The 24904-nt window shown below is 46.3% G+C and overlaps 4 protein-coding genes across 5 annotated transcripts; 1 reads left to right on the top strand and 3 right to left on the bottom strand.

Moving 5' to 3' along the window:
* Window positions 1–2923: 2923 nt before the first annotated feature.
* LOC108036784 (V-type proton ATPase catalytic subunit A) lies at window positions 2924–6509 on the bottom strand. 2 transcript variants are annotated; one of them, XM_017113128.2, is made up of 5 exons: window positions 6417–6509; window positions 5957–6083; window positions 5042–5739; window positions 3779–4756; window positions 2924–3683 (listed from the first exon to the last, which is right to left on the bottom strand). In XM_017113128.2, exons 2-5 carry the CDS (start codon window positions 6030–6032, stop codon window positions 3591–3593), a joined length of 1845 nt encoding a protein of 614 aa, XP_016968617.1. In that variant the 5' UTR covers window positions 6033–6083; window positions 6417–6509; the 3' UTR covers window positions 2924–3590. The 2 variants fall into 2 exon arrangements, with proteins under 2 accessions (XP_016968617.1, XP_016968616.1); XM_017113127.2 differs by having other exon boundaries at window positions 5957–6086; window positions 6417–6493.
* A 590-nt stretch (window positions 6510–7099) lies between these two features.
* Window positions 7100–15853, top strand: LOC108036754 (serine/threonine-protein kinase Tor). Its single transcript, XM_017113080.3, has 7 exons — window positions 7100–7609; window positions 7664–7884; window positions 8011–8577; window positions 9025–9758; window positions 9817–11758; window positions 11819–14380; window positions 14438–15853. The coding sequence occupies exons 1-7, from the start codon at window positions 7384–7386 to the stop codon at window positions 15602–15604; spliced, it is 7419 nt and encodes a 2472-aa protein (XP_016968569.1). The 5' UTR covers window positions 7100–7383; the 3' UTR covers window positions 15605–15853.
* Window positions 15854–16303: 450 nt separating this feature from the next.
* On the bottom strand, window positions 16304–18443 carry LOC108036755 (UDP-glycosyltransferase UGT5). Its single transcript, XM_017113081.3, is given in 3 exon segments — window positions 16304–17524; window positions 17585–18120; window positions 18122–18443. Coding segments are annotated over 3 exon segments (1614 nt in total). The 5' UTR covers window positions 18269–18443; the 3' UTR covers window positions 16304–16593.
* Window positions 18444–18732: 289 nt separating this feature from the next.
* Window positions 18733–24626, bottom strand: LOC108036781 (ubiquitin conjugation factor E4 B). Its single transcript, XM_017113122.3, has 9 exons — window positions 24271–24626; window positions 23409–23714; window positions 21895–23319; window positions 21256–21827; window positions 20489–20885; window positions 20314–20426; window positions 19709–20033; window positions 19306–19648; window positions 18733–19241 (listed from the first exon to the last, which is right to left on the bottom strand). Exons 2-9 carry the CDS (start codon window positions 23610–23612, stop codon window positions 18973–18975), a joined length of 3648 nt encoding a protein of 1215 aa, XP_016968611.1. The 5' UTR covers window positions 23613–23714; window positions 24271–24626; the 3' UTR covers window positions 18733–18972.
* Window positions 24627–24904: the final 278 nt, after the last annotated feature.

Below are 24904 nucleotides of genomic sequence, written 5' to 3' on the forward strand. Positions count from 1 at the left end.
GCAACTTAAATTGTTTTCCCGCTAGATTAGCTGGGTTTTTATACCCTTGCAGAGCGTATAATGATTTCAGTCTGAAGTTTGCAACGCAATAACGGAGACGTTTCCGACCCCATAAAGCACATATATTCTTGATCAGAGTCACTAGACGTGTCGATCTATCCATGTCCGTCTGTCTAAGCAATCTAGTATCTCTGTTTTAAAGGAAATTTAATTTTTTGTATTAGTTCTGAATTTCGAATTAAATTTTATCAAAATCGGACGACTACATCATGTAGCTGCCATAGAAACAATCGAAAATTTTAGGAAAATATGCAAAAATTATACCTTTGGTGTTTTTAACATATAACCTTTTAACATTTTTAAATCAGTTCTGAATTTCAAATTGAATTTTATCAAAATCGGACGACTATATCATATAGCTGTCTTAGGAACGATCGGAAAATTGGTGGGAAAATAATATGAAAAAAATTAAAGCTTTGGGCTTTTTGACATTATAATATTGGGAATATAATTTTTTATATTTTTAAGAATTTCGAATTCAATTTTATAAAAATCGGATTACTCTAACATATAGATGTCAAAAAAGTGGTCTAAAAGAAAGAATGAAATAATTTCAGTTTCAACAGATAAAAATTTTCTCACTTCTTTGTTTTTACAATTTAGTATATGTTATATCTGCATGCCAAGCCAAGTATTCAAACTTTTATAATTTTGGAGTTCTCAGCGTTCATACGGACAGACGGACATGGCTAAATCGACTTGGCTAGTGATCCTGATCAAGAATATGTATACTCATCTGCCTTACAAATAAAGAGTATCGCTGCACTTGTCATCCCACATTTCACCAAAATAAAAGGAAACGCAGAGTTGATTACTCAATTTGCTGTTGGGTTGCACTGGCTTCCATTTCAAGAAGCGAACTTCTTTTCCAGAAGCCAACGTGACTTCCTTGTCCCGAGCACTGATGCCCAGCCAGTAGGAAATGTAAGGGACGAGAGCAGCATATAGGTCCGTTGACTCATGTTCATCTTCAATATCCACCAGTTGTGCCTCATTCCGCGACAGGCACTTGCTGCATCATCCCAATTTAATTTGAAACCGTGTTCGGCATAAAAGAACTTTGAGCCAATCTTTTTGAAACGTAGATGATCTTTCAACCTGTTGGATGTTCAATCCGAAGCGGATCTTTCACGAAATCCTTGGGTATGATCTGCCCCTCTATAGTCCTCAACCTGGCGTCGAAGTCCTGTGGGATGAGTTTCTTTATTATGCAACAGGGTTTCAAACTGGCTTTTAATTTTAGATTCGATAGCAGCCTTCAACGAAGTGCTAACACTGGACAAGGATCCAATTGGATTTTTATCTGGTTCTCTTCCTAGTGAACGCCTTTGGCTATGATTTCCTTGCAGGTGTCCCACTGTTCCTGGTTGGACTGAAAAAAGGCCATAAGTGGCTTCAACCTCGAGAAAAAGTGTCCATTTCAGCGGGGGTCTATATCCTCCAATGGTCTTTCAGCTGCTTCAGATCCAAAGGGACACCACAACATTACCACGAATAACCAAATTTTTCCATTTCTAAGTGGTTCTGAATCAGAATCTCTAGCTTGAAACAAGGTCTCATTGGGCAACTTAAATTTCTATAATGTATATAAGAAATTCGTGTCTGAAAACCTGAAATCAGTAATAGCAAATAAATATGCGTTTTCCCATTAAATAGGCATATAAAATAGATCTGCACTGCCTCTGATAGCTCACGTACAACTTCGGACACACATGGGCCTCCCCTTGCATTTACTCTATAAAATTGTTTATGAAGCCAGGTGTAATCCAACAAAAATGTCGAAAGGAATTGGCGCCTGTTTTGCAGGGTTTCTTTTTATTTTTGTTTTATGCGGCGCGACAGAGCTTTTCTACGAAACATAAGTGCCGCCCTTTGAATAGTTTACGAAACTAAATGGTTACAATTTTCCACAGGTTAGATTTTGACTTTGCGAGTTATAAGATTTGTATATTTAAGCTGTGAAATGTGTGTCTTGAAACGTTTATACAAGTTATCTGCAGTTCGCAGATATTTTGATGTCGTCCTTTTAAGATCGCTTTTGCCATTTTAAGATCGCTTAAGATCGCTTTCTGCTGGTGAAGATTTCCTTCAGATACTGATTGGACTAATATAAATCCCCAACAAGCTTTAACATCATAAAAAAGTTTCCAATTCAGCGGCCTTCAGATGTTTTGACTGGCTTTCAGGATACCCAGCTATAAACACTGAAACACGCTGTCATTTTGAACATGTTTAAGAGGTGTATTCAAACAAAAGAAAAAAAGAAAAAGAAAAGATCTCGCGCTGCGAATGAACCACTAGAATTTTCTGGGCTCATTCCATCTCAACGCTCATACCGTCGGGCATGGCTAGATCGACTTGGCTAAAGAACATGTATTCTTGTTCAAGAATATACTACGTATACGTATATGTTTTATAGGTTCGGTATATCTTTTTTACCTTTTACATACTGATCCCCAAATAAAAAATATCCTTTTAACCTACGAACATTTGCATTTCACAGTAATAAAAACGTTGACATCAAATTAAACATTTTAAAACGTCACCTTACCTTTACGTTATTTTGGCCTCGTCTTAAAAATACAAAATAATTAAACGCCTCATAGAAGCAATGCAATTATGCAAGCAAAATAACATAATGACTCTGACTGCACATTAGACCGGTCCACATTTGTATAGAAATTGCTGAGTTCCTGCTCAACCCGCCTGTACGGTACACATTAGGGAATTCATAGTAGACTAAACCGTTGTACTGCACATATATATATTCTTTTAAAATTATACAATTAATTTGTATACACCTTGTGCTCTGTCATTTTGAACTGAGTGTAACCAGAAAGATACAAATGAAAAACACCGTCACTTTTTGTAACATTCATAATACATTTTATTCCATAGCTCCATTTGCAACACACAAAAGTTACTGAAATAGCTAATCTTCCTTGGTAGTAAAGGTACATGCTTTTGGGGCTACGTTGTTATTGCGTTCTTTAAAGGTCTATAATATGTAGGAATATAATATTTTGTAAAGTTTCAAACTCCCTTTAGATTCGTTTAGTTTGTTTAGTTTCACACATTGGGGTAACGAACACAATCGATAACTATATGAAAATTTACTAACAATATATAGCTGTGAATTATAATTATATATCAACATAGACAGTTAAACATATATGTCGTATATGTATGGTAATTATGTTTATGGCTGGTTCAACTGTGTTTCATTTGCGCTACCGACTAATTATTGTTCGTCTTTCCTAACTCGCCGTCGTCGTGTGTTCTTGTTATGTGTATCTTCTGTTGATTCGATTCTGACCTGACTAGACCTGAAGCGGGCCAAACTTTTTGTTTAACTTATAAATAAACTTGGATTCAAATATCTTATTATGCATTATGTAAATATGACTAGATTGAATGGGGAATACGGATAATAACCTAGCTTTGGTTTCTTAATTCGTTTGGTTTGTTTCTTTTTCCATTCCTCTTGCTAGGAAATTCCGCAGATGGTGTTGGATGTTGGATGGATCCGCTTAATCCTCCAAATTTCGGAAGGCCTGCTGCAGGTCCTCGTATAGCTGGTCGTAGTCTGCCTTGATCTTTTGCTCGCCGTCTTTTACTGGGTCCTGAAATTAGCATAACATTAATAAAATTCTCTTTTCTGAGTTGTTTTATTTTATATAATTGTATTGCATAACCAATACTGTTCTGTGAAACTCACCTTGAACTTCATTGACGACAGCTGATACATAATGCCGCCCATCGACTCCCTAATGGTGTTCCATGTGATCTTGTTGTCCGACTGGGCTGTGGACTCAACGGCATGTCGGGCAGTCTCATAAAAGGACATGATGTTTCTCAGCATGCCCACCGTCTTGTAAAAGGGACACACGCGATCGTAAGGCGAGTAGGAGTTTTGTTGCAGGAAATCGTCCTTGAGCAGCTTGGCCACTTCCAATGTTACCTTGTCGGTCTCGGCCAGCGAGGCCTTGCCCACAAGTTGTACGATTTCAGAGAGATCTTCCTCCTCCTGCAGGATCTCCTTGACTTTGGTACGTAGCGGCACGAATTCGGGGAAGTTCTTGTCATAGTATTCATCCAAAGCACGCATGTACTTCGAGTAGGAGATGAGCCAGTTGATAGAGGGGAAGTGCTTCCTCTGAGCCAGCTTCTTGTCGAGACCCCAGAACACCTGCACGATACCCAGAGTGGCGGAGGTCACGGGATCGGAGAAGTCACCACCAGGAGGCGACACAGCTCCCACAATGGAAACGGAGCCCTCGCGCTCGGGGTTACCCAGACACTTGACGCGCCCAGCACGCTCGTAGAAGGTGGCCAGACGGGCGCCCAGATAAGCCGGGTAGCCGGAATCGGCGGGCATCTCAGCCAAACGACCCGAAATCTCACGCAGAGCCTCGGCCCAACGGGAGGTGGAGTCTGCCATCATGGCCACGTTGTAACCCATGTCGCGGAAGTATTCGGACAGAGTAATACCGGTGTAGATAGAGGCCTCCCGAGCAGCCACGGGCATATTGGAGGTGTTGGCCACTAGAGCAGTACGCTTCATGATGGACTCGGTTACACCATCGATTTCGCAAGTCAGTTCGGGGAAGTCTCGCAGTACCTCAGACATCTCGTTACCACGCTCGCCGCAACCGACGTAGATTATTACATCCGAGTTGGAGTACTTGGAGAGAGCCTGCGCAGGGAAATGGATACAGATTGAGGACCGAAGTTGGACAATAATAACGTAAGAGTTATAACTATGTAGTAATGTTATAAAATTAAACTAAATTAAGACCCATAAACGGATTTAACTTTAAAAGAAGTTAATGCTTAAACAGTGAAAGTTTTTATAACTAATTCCTTATTGATTCAAATTTACCCTTTTTGAGATATAAAATTAATCCTAGAAGTATACTACATTACATAGATAGTTAGTAATTGTAACTTATTATAGTATAAATACCAACGGTGAACTTACCTGTGAGATGACGGTCTTGCCGCAGCCAAAGGCTCCGGGGATGGCAGTGGTGCCGCCCTGAACGCAGGGGAAGAGCGAGTCGAGGACGCGTTGGCCCGTAAAGAGCGGATGGTTGGCGGGCAGCTTCTCGGTTACGGGACGTGGCTGCCTCACAGGCCACACCTGCAACATGGTGTGTTTGGTGATCTCGCCGTCGAACTCCGTCTCCAGGACAATATCCTCCAAGTTGTAGTTACCCGCCGGGGCAATGTACCGAACGGTTCCCTTGGCCCTGGGAGCCACAATCATGCGCTGCTTCACCAGCGTGTTCTCGTGGACCACTCCGTAAAGATCTCCCCCAGTGATGTGCGATCCCACACGGACATTCAGCGGATTGAATTCCCACATCACCGACCGAGATAAGGCAGTTGTGTTGACACCTTTGGGTATATAAATAGAATTGGTCATTTCACCAATGTCCCTCAAAGGACGTTGAATGCCGTCGAAGATGCTGCCCATAATGCCAGGTCCCAGCTCCACGGAGAGGGGTTTTCCGGTGCGCAGCACAGGATCGCCCACGGTGACGCCGGAGGTCTCCTCGTACACCTGGATGGTGGCCATGTCGCCCTCCAGACGGATGATCTCGCCCACCAGCTCGTAATAGCCCACGCGCACCAGCTCGTACATGGCAGATCCGGACATAGCCTCCGCGGTGACCACTAAGAGGGTTGAGGAGAGTAGTGAGTAGAAGGATAAGTCAGCGGGATTAGTAGGATCAGCAGGAAAGAGGAGCAGGACGATTACAGGTGGAGTAGCAGTATTCATTTGAAAGGAGCAGGAGAATGAGGAGGACAAAGAGCTCATGGAAAAATAGCACATCAAGATAAGCCGAATCTCGGGGGTCAGCGATTGAAGGACGCTGGTGACGTCGCCTACCTGGTCCCGACACCGCGTAGACACGGCCGTATTCCGACTCGCGCTCCTCGTCTTTGAATTTCCTCAAGTTGGACATGGTCGCGGTTGCTTCTTCTTCTACTTCGGTAACGGTCAAAACGGTCGTTGGCTGCTGAAAGTAACGGCTTTATTATTAAACAAAAACACACATTTTCCATGCCCCCGAGAGTTTTCCGTGTGCTCTGTGTGAGGGAAACCATAGGTGGCGCTGTTGTGCAGCAGCAGCCCCCAGTGAAAAGCTTCACACCCCCGCAACCCAGCATCGATTTTCCAATACAATTTTCACGCATGCCACGAACGGCCAGCTGAATTTTACACATTTCCCGCGGACAGGTGCAGTCTTTCACGTTTTCATTATATTGCGTGCATTGGGTTTCGCTTTCTGCTTGTTTTATGCGGAAATTACGTTTTTTTCCGATGTCCTAAAATTAAATATGCTCACATTTGTTTCACCAGCTCTTATGAAAACCCTCTTGCTTTTTGATTTTACTCTAGTATTGATCTATCGGTTATCGGCGAGGGTGCCATACATTGGTAGAGATGGACTGCGTGAAACTCACGCCCGAGCACGCACGATAATTGAATAGATTAATAACTGAAATCCATTGGAACGTGTTATTTCATCCGGCTATCCCTGCTGCTAAGTTGTTAAAAGTTCAACATCAATATTAAACAATAGAACGAACAATAGGGGTCACTGGTTACAGTCCAATGTTACAGAGCTGTCATAGCATTTTAGTGAAATAAGGCGACAGTTTAGGTTTTCAGCAACCCAACAGTTCATGAGCTGTGGGGTTCATATGGAACATCTGGTCAGCTGCTTATCAGATGCTCAGTGGCAAAAAGGGAAACAATTTATTAACCTGATGGGTAATCAGCGGACCCTTTTTTAAGTACATTAATATTTTGTTTGCAAAAGTCATTACTACTCGAATGACTGTTCCTTTCAAACGAAAAGCTAGTGCCAAGACTTTTTAAACGGCCTTTCTGCATTAATCCATATCGATTAAAGAACGCGCTAGTGCAGATATCATATAATTCCGGATTTGACATAGTGAAATATCGATACATAACATAACATCGATATCAACAAAGGTATCGGAATACATCAAGTATCGCCAAAAAAACATCTCTAATCGGCAGCGGCTGAAATAAATATCCGTGAAAACCAAATTAATCCGCAATTAAATCAAGCAAAAGAAGTTTATCGTCGTGAGATCCGTCGTCGCCGGTGTCAGCTTATCGGAAGTCTTCTGGAGAGCAGTGAAACAGTACGCGCAGGCCACCAGAGCAACCAAAAAGTTAACCTCTAAAGTCCAGACACAGCAGGCTGATGCACCTGCTCCACTCCTTCCCTTCCAAATGCAAGTGAAAAACGACTCTAACTAGTGGATACATCCTGCCCAGCCATGTCGACAACGTCGGTGGTGCAGCAGTTCGTGAACGGGCTCAAGTCCCGCAACCGGAATGTCCAGAACAAGGCCACCCAGGACCTGCTCTTCTACGTAAAGACCGAGCTGCGCGAAATGTCCCAGGAGGAACTAGCACAGTTCTTTGACGAGTTCGACCACCACATCTTCACCATGGTGAATGCGGCGGACATAAACGAGAAGAAGGGCGGTGCCCTGGCCATGAGTGAGTCCTTGGATCGCTGGTTATCTCTAGATTATTTATTGTTTCCCTTTCCAGAGTGCCTGATCAACTGCGAGGGCAGCCTGACGGCCAGAAAGGGTATTTCGCCCTATTTGAACCGTCTGAGGGACCTGCTTCTGATCAACGATGTTTCCGTCATGGAGATTGCCGCCCGCTCTTTGGTCAAATTGGCTAACATGCCCACATCTAAGGGTGCGGACTCCTTCGACTTTGATATTAAGAAGGCCTTCGAGGTGCTCAGAGGAGAGAGACAAGAGGTGATTTATTGGCGATACCTCATATAATTAAATATTTACTTAAATTATTTTTCCTAAATAGAAAATTCGTATTTTTTTTTTTAATTTTAAATGATTATATTAAGAACAAATGTTTTATTTTTTTAGTACCGCCGCCACGCAGCCGTCTTTATTCTTCGTGAGCTGGCAATTGCCTTGCCTACTTACTTTTATCAGCACATCCTCACATTCTTTGAGGTCATCTTTAACGCCATTTTTGATCCAAAGCCAGCTATTCGTGAGTCCGCAGGAGAGGCTTTGCGGGCGGCTTTAATTGTCACTGCTCAGCGAGAGAGCACAAAGCAATCTAGTGAACCTCAGTGGTACCGGATCTGCTATGATGAGGCCCATGGCAGTTTTAGTGTGGATCTCGCCGCCGGCAAGGAGCAGAAGGGGATGACCAGAGACGATCGTATTCACGGCGGCCTTATCGTCTTCAACGAGCTGTTCCGCTGTGCCAATGCAACCTGGGAGCGGCGCTACACGTCGCTTAAGACGCTTTTTCCCAAAGCACAGCACAACAAGTTCCTGGAGGCTAGCAGCACGTCCGGAATGGGCTCCCAACTGAATACCTTAGTGCCGCGTCTTAAGGTGCCTTTCATCGACAAGCTGGGCAGCACCCAGACTCATTTGGGCGAGGGAGAACATCACAACGGCGTGGCCAAGTTCGCGAGCGTGAGTCTTACGATCTAATATCCCCACACACGAATGTATTTGTTACTCTCATTTATTTATTTGTTTACATAGTAAGTAATAAGAAATCAGCTGACCTAATTAGAGTTAATTGGCATAAGTAATAAGATCTAGCAGTTTATTGTGAGGTAGGATGTCGTGTGAAGGGCTTCGCGTACGATAACTATTTAGTTTGGTTTCAGATCTACATTTTGTACATTGTTGTAGAGACTGAAACTTATAATTACAAGGTTTATACTCGTATTTGATATAAGCTTATCGGAGTAACCGATGCAGATATTTTTTATACTGTAGACATTTGTATTATTTTTTCGCTTCTTTGTTTTTCGTCTCTCTTTTTCGGTTTTATATATTTTCACATGATTTTTGAAAGTATGAATTTTACAATGGTGAAAAACAAATTACTAACAATCCTTATTTTCCCAAAAGCATAACGTTTTGGAGTCTGCCTACGCTCATGAGATCCTTCAGGAGCACTACACTACTATTTGCGACAATGTCTTGGAGCAGCGTTCCTCGAAGTCACCTTATGTACAGCAGGCTCTGCTGCAAATCCTACCCCGACTGGCTGCTTTCAACCGCGAAGTGTTTGTGGAAAAGTACCTACAAACGTGCGTGTCCCATTTAATGCAAATCCTGCGGGGCAAGGAGAAGGATCGCACAGTTGCCTACATTACCATCGGTTACATGGCTGTTGCCGTACAAAGTGCAATCGAGGTTCACTTGTCCGGGATCATGGGCAGCGTGAAAGTCGCTCTGCCAGCGAAAGACTTGACCAGTAAGAGAAAGTTGCCAGTGGATCCTGCAGTCTTTGCCTGCATAACGCTTATGGCACATGCCGTTAAGTCAGAGATAGCCGAAGATGTTAAGGATATTCTTGAGCAGATGTTCTATACGGGTCTCTCACCAGCACTAACCGTTTGCCTGAGAGAACTTTCGGAAAATGTGCCGCAGTTAAAGTCCGCCATCACAGAAGGCTTGATTGGAATTCTGTCCCAGGTCCTGATGAACAAGGCAGCTGCCGTTCCATATACTGCCCTGCCTCCGATAGCGATTGATGCATCGCTGATGCAAAATGCTGACGGAGCCACCACAGTACTGGCTCTTAAAACACTGGGAACCTTCAATTTTGAGGAGCAAAACATGTTGGACTTCGTGCAACGGTAACAAATTCGATTATTAATCCTTAATTACAGTAAAACTTTGAATTTCCTATTCCAGTTGTGCCGATTACTTCATTGTTCATGAACAGCAGGAGATACGTTTGGAGGCGGTGCAAACCTGCACGCGACTTTTGAAACTGGCAGTGCAATCCTCTGAAAGTATGGAAAACTCCAAAACCCTTAGCGACACAGTGTCCCACGTGATTGAGCGCCTCCTGATGGTGGCCATCACGGACATGGACTGCAATGTGCGGATACGTATCCTTCGCTCGCTGGACGAGACCTTTGATGCAAAACTCGCACAGCCAGAGTCTCTCAATTCACTGTTCATTACCCTACATGACGAGATCTTTGAGATCCGGGAGCTAGCAATGGTAACCATCGGAAGATTGTCCTCAATGAACCCAGCTTATGTAATGCCTAAGCTAAGAACCACCATGATCGAGTTGATCACAGATCTGAAGTACTCGGGAATGAGCAGGAACAAAGAGCAAAGCGCTAAGATGCTGGACCATCTTGTCATAAGCACACCCAGGCTAATATCCTCATACATGAATCCGATCCTAAAGGCGTTAGTGCCCAAACTGCATGAGCCGGAATCGAATCCGGGAGTAATTCTGAATGTGCTTCGGACCATTGGTGATCTGGCCGAAGTGAACGGAGGTTCCGATGAAATGGAACTGTGGGCCGATGACCTTCTATCCATTTTACTCGAGATGCTCGGGGATGCTGGTAGCCCGGACAAGCGAGGAGTGGCTCTCTGGACATTGGGACAGCTGATTAGTGCAACAGGCAGGGTCGTGAGCCCTTATCACAAGTACCCCGTGCTTATCGACATTTTGATCAACTTCCTCAAAACGGAACAGCGTCGTTCCATTCGTCGGGAAACGATCCGTGTGCTAGGCTTGTTGGGAGCCATGGATCCCTACAAGCACAAGATGAACAAGGGCTTGATTGACAGCCAAAAGGATAATGTTCTGATAGCATACTCCGATGGAAAAGTAGATGAAAGCCAGGACATCTCCACCGCAGAACTTCTGGTCAATATGGGTAATGCGTTGGATGAGTATTACCCAGCAGTGGCCATAGCTGCCTTAATGCGGATCCTTCGGGATCCCACGCTCAGTACTCGGCACACTAGTGTGGTGCAGGCGGTGACCTTTATCTTCCAAAGCCTGGGCATCAAATGCGTACCATACCTGGCCCAAGTACTCCCAAATTTGTTGGATAACGTACGCACAGCGGATAACAATCTTAGGGAGTTCTTGTTTCAGCAGCTCGCCATTCTGGTGGCCTTTGTAAAGCTGCACATAATCAGCTACATGGGCGATATTTTCAAGTTGATCAAAGAGTTTTGGACTATAAACACGCCCCTGCAAAACACTTTAATCAATCTGATAGAACAGATTGCTGTGGCTTTGGGCTGCGAATTCAGAGATTATTTAGCGGAGCTGATACCTCAGATTCTACGGGTGCTTCAGCATGATAACTCAAAGGATAGAATGGTCACCAGAAGATTACTCCAAGCGCTTCAAAAGTTTGGCAGCACTCTGGGTTACTACCTTCCGCTGATTGTTCCGCCCATCGTGAAACTCTTCGACTCTCCGTACGTACCGCAACAAGTGTCAATGGTGGCACTGGAAACGATCAACAACCTGGCTTGTCAGCTGGACTTTACCGACTTTTCCTCCCGCATTATCCATCCGCTGGTTCGAGTGCTGGACGCAGAACCGGAGCTGCGGGACCAAGCGATGATCACGCTCCGCTCGCTGGTCAAACAACTGGGCAAGAAGTACCTAGTGTTCGTACCCATGGTGCAGCGCACTCTAACAAAGCACCGAATTGCGGATTCCGAATACGAGAAGCTTCTTAGCCGCATCCAGTCAAACAGCACGCTGGCAGATTCCTGTGGGGCGGGAGAGTCAGGACTGCGCACGGCCAAGATTAAGAACAACGAGCCCTTCGTTACGGATAGGAACAGCAACAACAAAAATTTGCAGGTTAGTTTTATCAAACAGTATAACACTCTAAAATCATTGAATGAATTTGATGTCTTGTAGGTAACCACAAACGAACTGCGAATGGCGTGGCAGGTAACTCGTCGAGTCTCAAAAGACGATTGGGTGGAGTGGCTGAAACGGCTATCGATTGGCCTGCTAAAGGAGTCGCCGTCGCACGCGCTAAGAGCCTGCCGTTCATTGGCCCAAGAATACGACACTTTGTTGAGAGATCTCTTTAACGCCGCATTTATCTCCTGCTGGACGGAGCTTTCGCCGGATCTAAAATCTGAGCTAACACAGTCGCTGATCCAAGCTCTGCAAGTTACCGACATGCCGGAGATCACACAGACGATCTTGAACCTAGCTGAGTTCATGGAGCATTGCGACCGCGACCCAATACCAATAGAGACTAAGCTGTTGGGAACTCGAGCAATGGCCTGCAGGGCCTATGCTAAAGCTTTGCGATATAAGGAAGAGGAGTTTCTTCTGCGAGAGGATCCACAGGTGTTTGAATCCTTGATTCTGATAAACAACAAGCTACAGCAACGGGAAGCGGCAGAGGGTTTGCTTACAACCTATCGCAATGCAGCCAACGAGCTAAACGTTCAAGGAAGATGGTATGAAAAACTTCACAACTGGGATCAGGCTCTGGAGCATTACGAAAGAAACCTAAGTTCTGATTCCTCGGACCTGGAGGCCCGCCTTGGTCACATGCGCTGCTTGGAGGCGCTCGGGGACTGGTCTGAGCTAAGCAATGTCACCAAGCACGAGTGGGAAAACTTTGGTACGGAGGCGAAGTCAAGAGCGGGTCCTTTGGCTGCAGTGGCTGCATGGGGTCTACAGGATTGGGAGGCGATGCGCGAGTATGTAAGGTGCATACCAGAGGACACTCAAGATGGAAGCTACTACCGTGCAGTTCTGGCAGTGCATCATGACGACTTTGAGACCGCCCAGCGCCTGATTGACGAGACCAGGGATCTCCTGGACACGGAACTCACGTCAATGGCAGGCGAGTCGTATGAAAGGGCTTACGGAGCCATGGTGTGTGTTCAAATGCTGGCAGAACTGGAGGAGGTCATCCAATACAAACTGATACCAGAGAGAAGAGAGCCCTTAAAGACCATGTGGTGGAAGCGCCTTCAAGGAGGGCAACGCCTAGTAGAGGACTGGCGAAGAATCATCCAGGTACACTCGTTGGTGGTAAAACCGCACGACGACATACACACCTGGTTGAAATATGCAAGTTTGTGCAGGAAGAGCGGTTCCCTGCACTTGTCCCACAAAACCCTTGTGATGCTACTTGGCACCGATCCCAAGCTGAATCCACTTCAACCGCTTCCGTGCAATCAACCCCAAGTGACTTACGCCTACACCAAGTACATGGCTGCCAATAACCAGCTTCAGCAAGCCTACGACCAGTTGAGACACTTTGTAAACACCTACAGTCAAGAGCTGAGCTGCCTGCCACCGGAAGCGCTTAAGCAGCAGGATCAGCGCCTAATGGCGCGCTGCTACCTACGGCTTGCCACCTGGCAAAATAAATTGCAGGATAGTCTCGGATCGGAGGCGATTCCAGGCGCCCTCGAGTGCTTCGAAAAGGCCACCAGCTACGATCCGAATTGGTACAAGGCCTGGCACCTGTGGGCGTACATGAACTTTAAGGTGGTGCAGGCACAGAAATCAGCACTGGACAAACAACAGCCTCCAGGCGTCAGCATGGGAATGGGGATGACAATGGGGATGGGTCTTGACAGTGATCTGCTGATCATTCAGCAATATGCCGTTCCAGCGGTACAAGGCTTTTTCCGATCAATCAGCCTTATAAAGGGTAACTCACTGCAGGATACGCTACGCCTCTTGACCCTTTGGTTCGACTATGGCAACCATGCGGAAGTGTACGAGGCGCTGCTTTCTGGGATGAAGCTGATCGAAATCAACACCTGGTTGCAAGTAATCCCGCAGCTAATTGCCCGCATCGACACACACCGTCAGTTAGTGGGGCAGCTGATCCACCAGCTGCTAATGGACATAGGCAAGAATCACCCGCAGGCGTTGGTCTATCCACTAACAGTGGCTTCAAAATCCGCGTCGTTGGCGCGCAGGAATGCGGCCTTCAAGATTCTCGACTCGATGAGAAAACACTCCCCCACTTTGGTGGAACAGGCGGTCATGTGCAGCGAGGAGCTCATCCGCGTTGCAATCCTCTGGCACGAACAGTGGCACGAAGGTTTGGAGGAGGCCTCTAGACTGTACTTTGGAGATCGCAACGTAAAGGGCATGTTTGAGATCTTGGAGCCATTGCATGCCATGCTGGAGAGGGGACCGCAAACGCTTAAAGAGACGTCCTTCTCACAGGCCTATGGTCGAGAGCTTACGGAAGCCTACGAATGGTCGCAGCGGTATAAGACATCCGCGGTGGTGATGGATCTGGACCGAGCCTGGGACATCTACTACCACGTCTTCCAGAAGATCTCGCGCCAGCTCCCACAGCTTACTTCGCTGGAATTACCTTACGTCTCGCCCAAACTGATGACCTGCAAGGACCTCGAGTTGGCCGTTCCCGGCTCATACAATCCGGGCCAGGAGCTCATACGGATAAGTATCATCAAAACGAACCTGCAGGTATGGATTATAAGGTTTTCTTTTGTGTTAGTTTTTTAATACGATTTAACATTTCAGGTGATTACATCCAAGCAGCGCCCGCGAAAGTTATGCATACGTGGCTCTAACGGCAAAGACTACATGTACCTTCTAAAGGGCCATGAGGATCTGCGCCAGGACGAGCGCGTGATGCAGTTATTCTCGTTGGTAAACACCTTACTACTGGACGACCCGGATACGTTCCGGCGAAATCTTGCTATCCAGCGGTACGCGGTAATCCCGCTTAGCACCAACTCTGGCCTGATTGGATGGGTACCTCACTGCGATACCCTCCACACCCTGATCCGCGACTACCGGGACAAGAAGAAGGTGCCACTCAACCAGGAACACCGCACCATGCTCAACTTCGCGCCGGACTACGATCATCTCACCCTGATGCAAAAGGTTGAGGTGTTCGAGCATGCGTTAGATCAAACGCAAGGGGACGATCTGGCAAAGTTGCTGTGGCTCAAGTCTCCTTCCTCGGAACTGTGGTTTGAGCGAAGAAACAACTACACCCGCTCCCTTGCGGTCATGTCCATGGTGGGCTACATCCTCGGTCTGGGTGATCGTCATCCGTCAAATCTTATGCTGGACCGAATGAGCGGCAAGATCTTGCACATCGACTTTGGAGACTGCTTCGAGGTGGCCATGACGCGCGAAAAGTTTCCCGAAAAGATTCCTTTCCGTCTCACCCGGATGCTGATTAAGGCTATGGAGGTCACTGGCATCGAGGGCACCTACAGACGCACCTGCGAGAGCGTGATGCTGGTGCTCCGCCGAAATAAGGATTCCTTGATGGCCGTGTTGGAGGCCTTCGTCTATGATCCCCTGCTCAATTGGAGACTGTTGGATGTGGACAAGAAAGGAAACGATGTAGCGGCAGGAGCGGGAGCTCCGGGCGGAAGGGGCGGTTCCGCGATGCAGGACAGCCTCAGTAATTCGGTGGAGGACTCCCTCCCGATGGCCAAGTCGAAGCCGTACGATCCCACGCTGCAGCAAGGCGGCCTGCACAACAACGTGGCCGACGAGACAAACAGCAAGGCCAGCCAGGTGATCAAGCGGGTCAAGTGCAAGCTTACCGGCACTGATTTCCAGACGCAAAAAAGCGTCAACGAGCAGCAGCAGGTGGAGCTGCTAATCCAGCAGGCAACCAACAACGAGAACCTCTGTCAGTGCTACATTGGATGGTGTCCGTTTTGGTAGGTCCAGAGATAATGTAGAGATCCGATACGACAACCGGCATCTGACTGAGCGAGATTACGAAAATTATTACCACTAACTGAATTGTGCGCTCCTAACTCTGAAGATAATTCGGGGTGACCGCAATTAGACTAAGTATATAATATTTTTATAATTTATGTTAGAGATACGCTTTATTACCTTTTATTTGTGAATACGATTGGAAACAGGTTCCAATTTTGTAAAAATCATAAAAACCCCTGAAACAATCAATAGTTTTGGAAACTTTTTTATTGACTTCGATTTCTTGCAGTCTGCTCATTCTGTGCGTGCCTATTAAGATTCTATCTCGTAGTATTTTCACCCAGAGTATTTAAGTTAAAGTTTTACGGAATTTTTGGAGGTAAAAAATATATGTATAATTATTGTCTGATGTTTGACCAGTTAGATATAATAATATTCACATTTCTCTTCTCAACACCTATCTATTGACCCAATTGCCGCACTCATTTTAACTCACACAAACTTCAAATCGAAATAACTCGCATATTTCCATCTCTTCTTTGCTCCCTTTAGTTGAGTTAGGGGTATCTGGTAGTCGAGGTACTCGTTCAACATAACTAAATATGAGTTTTTCTCCGCATTTCAGTAGTGTTCAGAACGCTGAATGTAATGCTATCATCTCAATTTAATTACTATTTCCCAAACAAATGTTACCACACCCACTTTAGGGCCCACAAACAGCACAAAGTCGTCCGTGGACCCTAATATTATTTACTTAGTTAGTTGTTACAAATGTTATAACGCGTGAATGGACGGTCGGACAGTCGGTCGGTGTTATTTGACTCTTCTAAAATCCTCTTGAGAAAAGTCGATTGTAAATAAGTAGTCAGATGTAGGCATTGAAAAGTTTTTAAATAAAACAAAAGGAAATGCTTTTCCTTTAAATTATTTTGAACTTTTTAATTTATATAAAATAGATAGTATATTAAATATCTTTCGGGACTAGAAAACTAGCTTTGTTTCTTTTTTAACTTATTACGCGGCAAGGCCTGTGGCTTTCTTAAACCGCCTTTCAGGTTTTTAACAAGTAACCGAAAAACGAATTTAATAATAAGGAAGATAGCAGAAATGGCCGCCAGAAGCACAGCATGAATATCTAGGTTATTGGCCTCTATGTAGTTCATATGCACCACGGGACTTTGAAGGTGAGGCGCTCCATGGTAGCGGATCACGTATTCCACCCAGTAGACGAACGTCTGCCGCGCACTCCTTGGGCGATCGCGATAGAGACTAGAGAAGGACCGAACAGCATCGGAGTACTTCGGATTCTCGAGTAACTCCTGAATGCCACGATGAAAGCTGTCTTCTTCCAGCGTGAGGAGAGATTGCATGAGACCAAAGCCTTGCTTCACCATGACATCGGCATTTGACGGCTGATCCCCGAAAACGGGCAGGGCGAGCATGGGCTTACCGTGATACTGAGCCTCGGTTAAGCCACCTTTTCCCGCGTGGGTTATGAAGAGCGTAATGTTCGGGTGTGCTAGGATGTCGTCCTGGGGCACCCACTCCGAGTAGAGTATATTCTTTGACGTTCCCGGGAAGTTCTGCAGGTCATCCCACTTCCAGATGACCTTTTGCTTCAGCTTTGAGACGACATTAAACATTTTCTGCACTGTTTCGGGCTTAAGATTTTCTTTTTTTAAATTGGAGCCCAAGCTAAGAAGTATAGCTCCGTGTGGAGCCTCTTTCAGGAACTCTTCCATATTTTGGGGTAGAGTATCCGGTTGATCCTTGACTTGTATTCCTCCGACTTCGATTACAGCAGGTACGTTGGGCCTGATGGGTCCCTCGCTTATGCCATGAGAGGCAAAGAAGATGAGTGAAATGTTTTTGTTCAGGTCTCCGTAGCTGGGCAGAGTAGGATCTTCTCCATAGATCTCTCTTCAAAATAAAAGCTCGGTAAAAGGGCTGCTAGGACTGAAAGAAAAGCTTTATACCAACCTGTACGTCCTTGCATTGCTATACTCAATCACTAGGAAAAACAACCGCTGCGCCAAGCTCCCCAAGAGGTTAACCAGACGCTTTCCAAAGCTCATGGGGGTGCCAGACTCGGCAGTTAAGTGCATTGCTGGCACATAGGAGACTTCGTTGGGATTTCCCAGAACACCACCCAGGAACGAGGGAGGGTTCGAAAGGGCAACCACCAGAGGAACCTTTAGCTTGTGGGCTAGGGCCAGTTGAAAACTGTTCATGAAGTAGCCCACTATGACTAGATCGAACCTGTTGTCCGGGTGCTCGTAGAGATTTTTGACCACCGGGTGCTTCATCACGCTGCCCATCTTGGAGAACGCCTCGCTCATTTGCCTAACCGACCGAAACATAGACGCGACTGTGTTGCTATTGTCTGTTTTACTTAAGCCAGCAACAACCGAATTGAAGGCTTGAAGGTCATCCTTTTGTAATGGCACAAGGATGTGCGTAATATCCTTGTGCAGAAACGGCGGTTTCAGGACGGTCACAACAGTGACGTTGTGCCTTTCTCTCCGCCAGAATTCGGGCCATCGACATCTGAATTACTAAGTGCGATGGACTGAGGCTGGCAAATAGACCAAGAATGTTTGCCCCATGTGCTCCGGCAACCAGAGCCACAATCTGCAGGCCAAGGAAAAACGAACGTCCAGCCATGGTAATACAACCACGACGGCTATGGAAAGTAAACTGGTTAGTCGGTGCACTCGGTCTCACCTTAAACGGTGTCAAAAGGACTGATAAGCCTTATCAACCAACACAGGTTATCACGACTTGCTCAACTACAGCTGGTATTTAATATCTCAGATTATTGGTTCAGAATGTCTAGTAAGCATTATTATGATTTTGAGTCGGAACACAAAATCGTAATTTTGCTTACTGGACACCGAGAAAACAGTATAAAATGAATAACTATTTTTCAAAAAATAATGTCTTATATAGAGTTCATAAATCAAGAACGATTAGTCTTGAATTTTAATAGAAAGTTAGGTTGGAAACAAGTCGAGTTCTTCCTTGCAAATAAATTCAATTTTTAAATCACCAAAGACCCACAACGTATAGGGCAAACGAACAATTCGATATACTGTCGTTTATAGGGACCAAAAGAAAAACAAACGAAACATTTGCAAAATTTTAAATAATTTTCAAACATCTAAACTATGCGGACTCCAATCGGGAGCGGCAATTAATAACACTTGTACCCACCCAAACAGCGGGCGCCACAAGTAAACTTTATCCTGCACAATGAATATTTGTATTTATATGTAGAAGATAGGTAGACACTAAAACTGCACATTAAACTAGTCCTAGGCGTAGCAGTAGGGGTTGAGGGGCGTGGCATGGCCGGATGGGGACTGGGCTTAGCTGTTGTTACGCTTGCCGCGCTGCTCCTTGCGCCAGGCATCGATGCGCTGCTTCAGCTCTATGTTCGGCACCAACATGTCCTCGGTGAGGGGCTGTCGGTTAAACGGGTCTGTGCAGCTGTTGAGCAGATGCCTGGTGATGATCGCCCGGTCCATCACTGTGCCAGAGGGAAGCACCACTGGGTCCGACATGAGGGTGTCCATCAGCGGATCCTTGAACTCATCGGGCGCATCGGCGCATTCATCTTCAGTCTGTTGGTTGGTAACTGCGCAAAATACGTTTGTAACATTGTTTTGTTCAAAAATGTAGTTTGATTTAATTTAATTTACCATAGATTTCGTGAGCTCGCTGTGTCAGCGCCTTAAAACGTTCGACCTCAACCGCCGATCGGAGAGACAGGCGTTTTATCCTCGATGCTGCCTCGTTGCAAATTTGCACGTCAAAGGAACGCTCATCAGCAGCCAGGGCCTCAGCGAATCTATCACAGTCCAGGTGGAGATATATGTCGAAGATCTGGGCCAGCAGGCTGCGTGGCTCCCAGCCATACTTGGCGGGGTTTTTAACCTTAAGGTCGTTGCACTTGGGCCCTGCCAGCTGCTTCAGATTAAAGTTTAGCATGGAACTAAGCCGATCCACGAGCTCGGCGCGCATGAATGGCTCCTTGATGTCGCTCTGAAAAGCATTAACTAATTACATTTCTGCACGGTACTGGCGTTCGCTATCAATTCTCACTGTCAGATAATGAAACAGGTCGACTGTCTCGCGAGCCAGTGTCAAGTAGGAGCGACACTGGCGCTCGTCCGTCGCCAGCTGGGTGAGCCGGCTCTGTTGCTGTTCCGCGCTCATCTTGCTGAGGTTCGCCTTATCCGATAGAAGCTGCTGGGTCTGATGGATGCGCTTCAGGTTCTCCAAGCACTCATCCAGCAAAAAAGTTGTATCGTTCATCAACATATTGACAAATTTCACAAATTGGTTGCCCACCCGGGATTCACAAATGACGGCCTGCCGATGAATGGGATTCTCCCACATGGATTTGAACAGATGGCTAATATGATATCTGCATTGGGATAAAATGTTGTCAATCATTTTGTATAATTAATTAGATTTAAAGTAAATACTATACAAAAGAGGGGAGTATTTCACATGTTTAAATAAACAAATTTTTAAGTTTTTCTAATATAACAGTTTCACAATACGTTAGAAATGTAACATAATCTGACATTACCAGTATGTTATAGGGGTCCGAAAACAAAAGTTCGTAATATGGGTATAGATCTTTCGATGTTACGTTTGGGGCAAGGAAGGTAAAGTTCGTATGGCTTGATAGGCATGCTTACCTTATGGTAAACTTATCGTAAAACTCAGTGCTTTGGCCCGTTGTCTCTACATCCACATAGAATCTCATCAGGGCGCTGACCAGGGCGTTCTGGGCCAGCTCGTGGTTCCACATCTGTTCGGAGCACAAGAAAAAGGATTTAGTAATGTTGTTGAACAAATAAGACCGTAACATACCGCTGTATTAACCGAGTTTGCTGGCTTAAGTGAGAAAACAAACATCACCTCGACTAGCTTGGCAGTCACATAGGGATTCTTTATGAGGTGTGAGGCGCAGACGCAGGTCAGCAGCCAGGTGATGATCGAGTGGTCGATACCTTGACGGATGTCCACGTTAGCGTGCTGCACGGTGAACAGGATAAATTCGGCGATGTCGTCAATATACCACTCGGGCAGTGCGGAAAATGCATCCGTTGGCTTCAGCTGCTGCACAGGCAGCTGGGAGATGAAAGGGCCTTCGATTGGGCGACCCTCGAACTGGTACAGCATGTATTCACATACGGTAGAATAGAATTCCGTGCATCGCTGAAGCAGGGCTGGATCCAAAAGCGTGATTTCGCTGCACGTTTTAGAGCTTAAATTGGTAAATATTAGTAAATGAGCCTTTTTAAAAGAATACTTAATGGACTTTGCAAAAAAAAGTGATTCAATGTTGAAATTGGTATGCATCCCTGATAAGAGTACAGAAAACATATTTTTCGACAGCCAAAAAAATTAGGTTGGTTAAATTTTTTTTTTTTATAAAATGATGTGACTAACAGATATCTCATTATATTTTGTCGGTCGAGCTTGCCCTGGGAAAACTTGGTTTTCCAAACGCCATTTATTTAAAACCAAGACTTGGCAACTGTTAGTCACGATTTCTCAAAAACGACTTGGCTAACCGCTTTCTTACTAACGGAATATTTTTAAAAACTGGTATAGTTAGCAATGTAAATATCTACCGATTGAGCTTGCGCAGCTGTTTCTCCCAGCGTTCCTTAAACTGATTATTGCGGTTAGCGTAGCGTGAGTTGACCCAATGGGGCTTGGTACGGTCCAGCTCGTCGATAAGCTTTTGCAGCTCTTTTATGGCGCGCACCTTTTGGCGGTAACGCTGGATGGCGGGCAGGTAGCCCAAGTGGTGGGCTTGCAGAGTAAGGAACCAGCATTGCGTCTGGAAGTTCGCGTTCTCCACGGGCTGGCTAAAATCACGGATCAGGAAATTGCGGTACTCCTCTTCGCTGTACCGAATCTTCGTGTCCTGCTCAATGTTGACAAGGGAGTTCTTGTAGTAGTGGAAGTTAGGTTCGATGCGGTCCAGCTTGATCTTCACCGAGAGCTGCTGCAGCACACTCATTAGGTTAATGACGAATCCGTCCCTGGCCAAAAGTTTTTCATCACTGGCAAATTGCACGCGGCGGTCGTTGTGGCGAAGAATTTTGGAGATGTACTCTAGCGTCTTAGGTCGACTGCTGGCATTTACACACAGCGAGTGAAATACAACATGCATGTGGGTGCGCATGGCGTGCAGCTCCTGGATGGATAGAACAAAAATCAATAGGGAAATACAATACAAATCGCACACCTTTAAGCTATCATACCCAACGCAAACGAGAACTTGCAGCATCTTCAAGCTTATTCTTAGTGCTAAACTCAGCAAACTTGACGTTCTCTTCTGCGAAAAGCGAAACGGAGAGAAAGGGTCCCAGGAAGCTGCATTTTACTATTTCTCTCCCGGAGATCTTTGTGCAGATGGGTGGCAGGAAGTTCGGCTGCCGTGACACGAGATCAGCGATGGGTCTAACATTGCCCACCTTAATGACCACTAGTTTGGCCAGCCACTCGATCTGCTGTACACTGATCTTAGAAGTGCAAATGTTACGCTGCATTCCAGCGAAGAGGCCACGAAGCACCTGACTGAAAATTGCGTCGAATGCTTCGCGGTCCTGGTGCGTGTGGGCTATCAAGTCGATGAGGAAAGACTCGCTCACCTTGTCAGTGTACATGAGCTCCAGCAGAGCCGACTGATCCATGTGGCCGTTGAGATTCTGATGAATGCGATCGGTGAGCACCAGCACCGTCATTCGCATCACCTGCTCGAACGCCAGCTGTAAGGCTGGCTGGGTGAGAGCCGTCTTTCGGGAGCATTCCGTCTGATAGTTTTGGTAGCAACGGATTAAGTAGAGCAGTACGTGGTGTTTGGTGGTAGTTACGATACTAAGCACCGGTGGAGCCACGCAGGCACCGCCAGCATCGCTACCCGTCGGTTCCATTGGACCAGGTGCTCCACCTGCCGCGGATTCCTCGATGGGGGCTGGTCCACCAGTGGCTGCAGCATTGGCTAGAATCTCCTGCACCTCCGTATCATCTGATTTTATTTTCTTAGCGGAGGAGAATTCCTTATCGTCTGCCAGAGCGGAACTGCCCTCTCCGTCATTCAGCTCGTCGTTAAAAATCTTTAAGGCCGCCTCCATTAGCACATTGGATACAATGCACTCAAAGTCAAATCTGCGGCTCGGCTGCTGCTCCAGGAAACTGGCACTCTGGGCGCAGATGATGGAGCCACTGCCGTACTCATTCCAGGTGGCATTCAGCAGGCGGGAGAGTAGCTGCTCGTTATGCTCATTCGCACTCTTGGTTGGGCTACCCACGGAATCGATAGTCGAATCTTGATTATCAGCCGAGATCTTAGAACTTTGTAACACACTTCTCTTGGTGGCCTCGGTGACTGGCAGGCTAAGGGCTGGGGTCATTTCCACATCCTGTACTGGAGTCGAGGCCACCGACTTCATCTCCACATCCATGTCAGGTTTGCCGCTTAGCTCCGACCCGGCGGGCGCGGGAACGGGTGTGGGCTTGGGCAGCGACACCTCCTTGTCACTGGGTGTGACCTCGCGCACTAGTCGAGATTCGCCGGATACATTGGTCTGCTTCCGTGGCTCCTTTTCAGGACCGGGAGTCAAGGGCGCCAAGGCGCTTTGCATGCCACTTCTGGCGGCCAAAGTTCGAAGACGACGGGCTCGAATCTGTGAGATGAAAACATAATATCAATATAGCAAGCCGCTTCACCCTGTCTACACCACTTTTGGGCGAGCTCTGGTTCTGAAATACTTGCCTCTTCGGCGGATAACTCGGCGACCACAGCTATGTCCGCCGGCTGTTGTGGCTGATCGTCGGGCTTGTGCTCCTCAGACTGTTGCTGCTCACTTTGAGGAGGCTGGGGCTGCTGATCCTGCTCCTGATCTTGGTCGTGGTCCTGATCCTGCTCCTCATCCTCCTCCTCCTCCATGGGCTTTTGTGGTGGCTCTTCTTCCGGCATTTCTCGGATCCGTTGCGAAACAATGCGCAGTTGCTAAGAAATGGTTTTCCGCTCTCTCTGTTTTTGTTTGTTTGTGGCGTAGTTTTTCCGCCGCTTCTTCTCCTGCAAGACGAGAGGCGATGATGTGGGTTAATGAACCAAACAAAAGCACGCGCAGTCCACAAATATTAAAAAAAACAAAGTCCAGCGGTCAACGTCAAGTTCAAGAGGAAACAATGCCGCTTCACCAGAATCTTTGTGAGCAACTACGCACCAGGAGGACTTGAAGAATGTGTGCATATCTGGGGGCCAGGACAACTGACCTGCCACAAAATCAACATCAACATCAAAATCAGAAGCAGATCGCCCGAGGTTGACAAAAAATGCACTGCTGCAACTATTTATAGAAGGGGATTTCGAGCAGGGCGCACTGCACCTAAACAAGTGCAGTAAACAACATCATAACATATGCGAGTCGGACGGGGAAGCCTTATATAATGGCAGGGAAAGCCGATCGGCAGGGAGTATGTGTGGCCGATATAGCCAACTCCCACTCCCTCGAAAAGTAATCTGCGCACTTGGGGAAGCGGAGGAACTACACCCAACCGAGAGTTATAATCGGGGCGAAAGGGTGAGTGCGGAAGCGGGGGTTGCGGGCCACATCTGTAGGTGCTCTTACCTGGACGCTCGGACTCCGACTTTCCCCTGCTGCGAAACAAACTGTCTGTGTTCCGGCTCTCAGCTAGTGCATTTTACTGCATGCCCCGGAATTTCTGCTTGGCGATTTCCGAACGAACGACTGGTGACCACGCAAAAATTTTCTCTTTTGTTCCGAGTCGAGGATTGGTTAGCGGGCCTCGGTGGGCTATACCCTTGCAAACACTCGGCTTGGGGTCGGACTTGGACTCAGGCGAATCACTGCGGCGCGCTGGCTCCGCAAATGTGGCAGGCTTCCGCTCCGAGCTGCAACAAAATTAATTTTAATTTTTGGCTTTCGCGTCCGACGTCGAACTGAGTTTCAGTTTGTCTGCCCGACGGTCACACTTGCCGCCTGTGCGGCAGAGCAGGGAGGTCACACTTAGGGATGGACCGCTGTCAGATTGTTGCTTAACCCTTGACAGGGCGACGTATATTTTATGTGGTGTCCACAGTGAATATTGTTTTTGAAACTGGACGTTTTTAAATAATAAATTTGTATAAAACAAGACTGGTTAGTTTAAATCTTCAGGATAATCAATTTAATTTATCTTGAGATTGTTAAGTTGGTTTTTAAAGCAAGCCTTCAATTTAAGTTTGTACGGAACAGGGTCTCC

Source organism: Drosophila biarmipes, chromosome 2L (assembly GCF_025231255.1).
Source record: "Drosophila biarmipes strain raj3 chromosome 2L, RU_DBia_V1.1, whole genome shotgun sequence".
Classification (NCBI taxonomy): Eukaryota; Metazoa; Arthropoda; class Insecta; order Diptera; family Drosophilidae; genus Drosophila; species Drosophila biarmipes.

Coding starts and splice junctions, on each gene's coding strand:
- LOC108036754 (XM_017113080.3), top strand. CDS start 7,384: ATGTCGACAACGTCGGTGGTGCAGCAGTTCGTGAACGGGCTCAAGTCC. Junction 7,610..7,663: donor GGGCGGTGCCCTGGCCATGA/GTGAGTCCTTGG, acceptor TTCCCTTTCCAG/AGTGCCTGATCAACTGCGAG. Junction 14,381..14,437: donor TCATCAAAACGAACCTGCAG/GTATGGATTATA, acceptor TTAACATTTCAG/GTGATTACATCCAAGCAGCG.
- LOC108036781 (XM_017113122.3), bottom strand. CDS start 23,612: ATGCCGGAAGAAGAGCCACCACAAAAGCCCATGGAGGAGGAGGAGGAT. Junction 23,320..23,408: donor CCGAGTTATCCGCCGAAGAG/GCAAGTATTTCA, acceptor TTCATCTCACAG/ATTCGAGCCCGTCGTCTTCG. Junction 20,034..20,313: donor TACGATAAGTTTACCATAAG/GTAAGCATGCCT, acceptor ATCCCAATGCAG/ATATCATATTAGCCATCTGT.
- LOC108036784 (XM_017113128.2), bottom strand. CDS start 6,032: ATGTCCAACTTGAGGAAATTCAAAGACGAGGAGCGCGAGTCGGAATAC. Junction 4,757..5,041: donor GCAAGACCGTCATCTCACAG/GTAAGTTCACCG, acceptor TTCCCTGCGCAG/GCTCTCTCCAAGTACTCCAA. Junction 3,684..3,778: donor TGTCGTCAATGAAGTTCAAG/GTGAGTTTCACA, acceptor TGCTAATTTCAG/GACCCAGTAAAAGACGGCGA.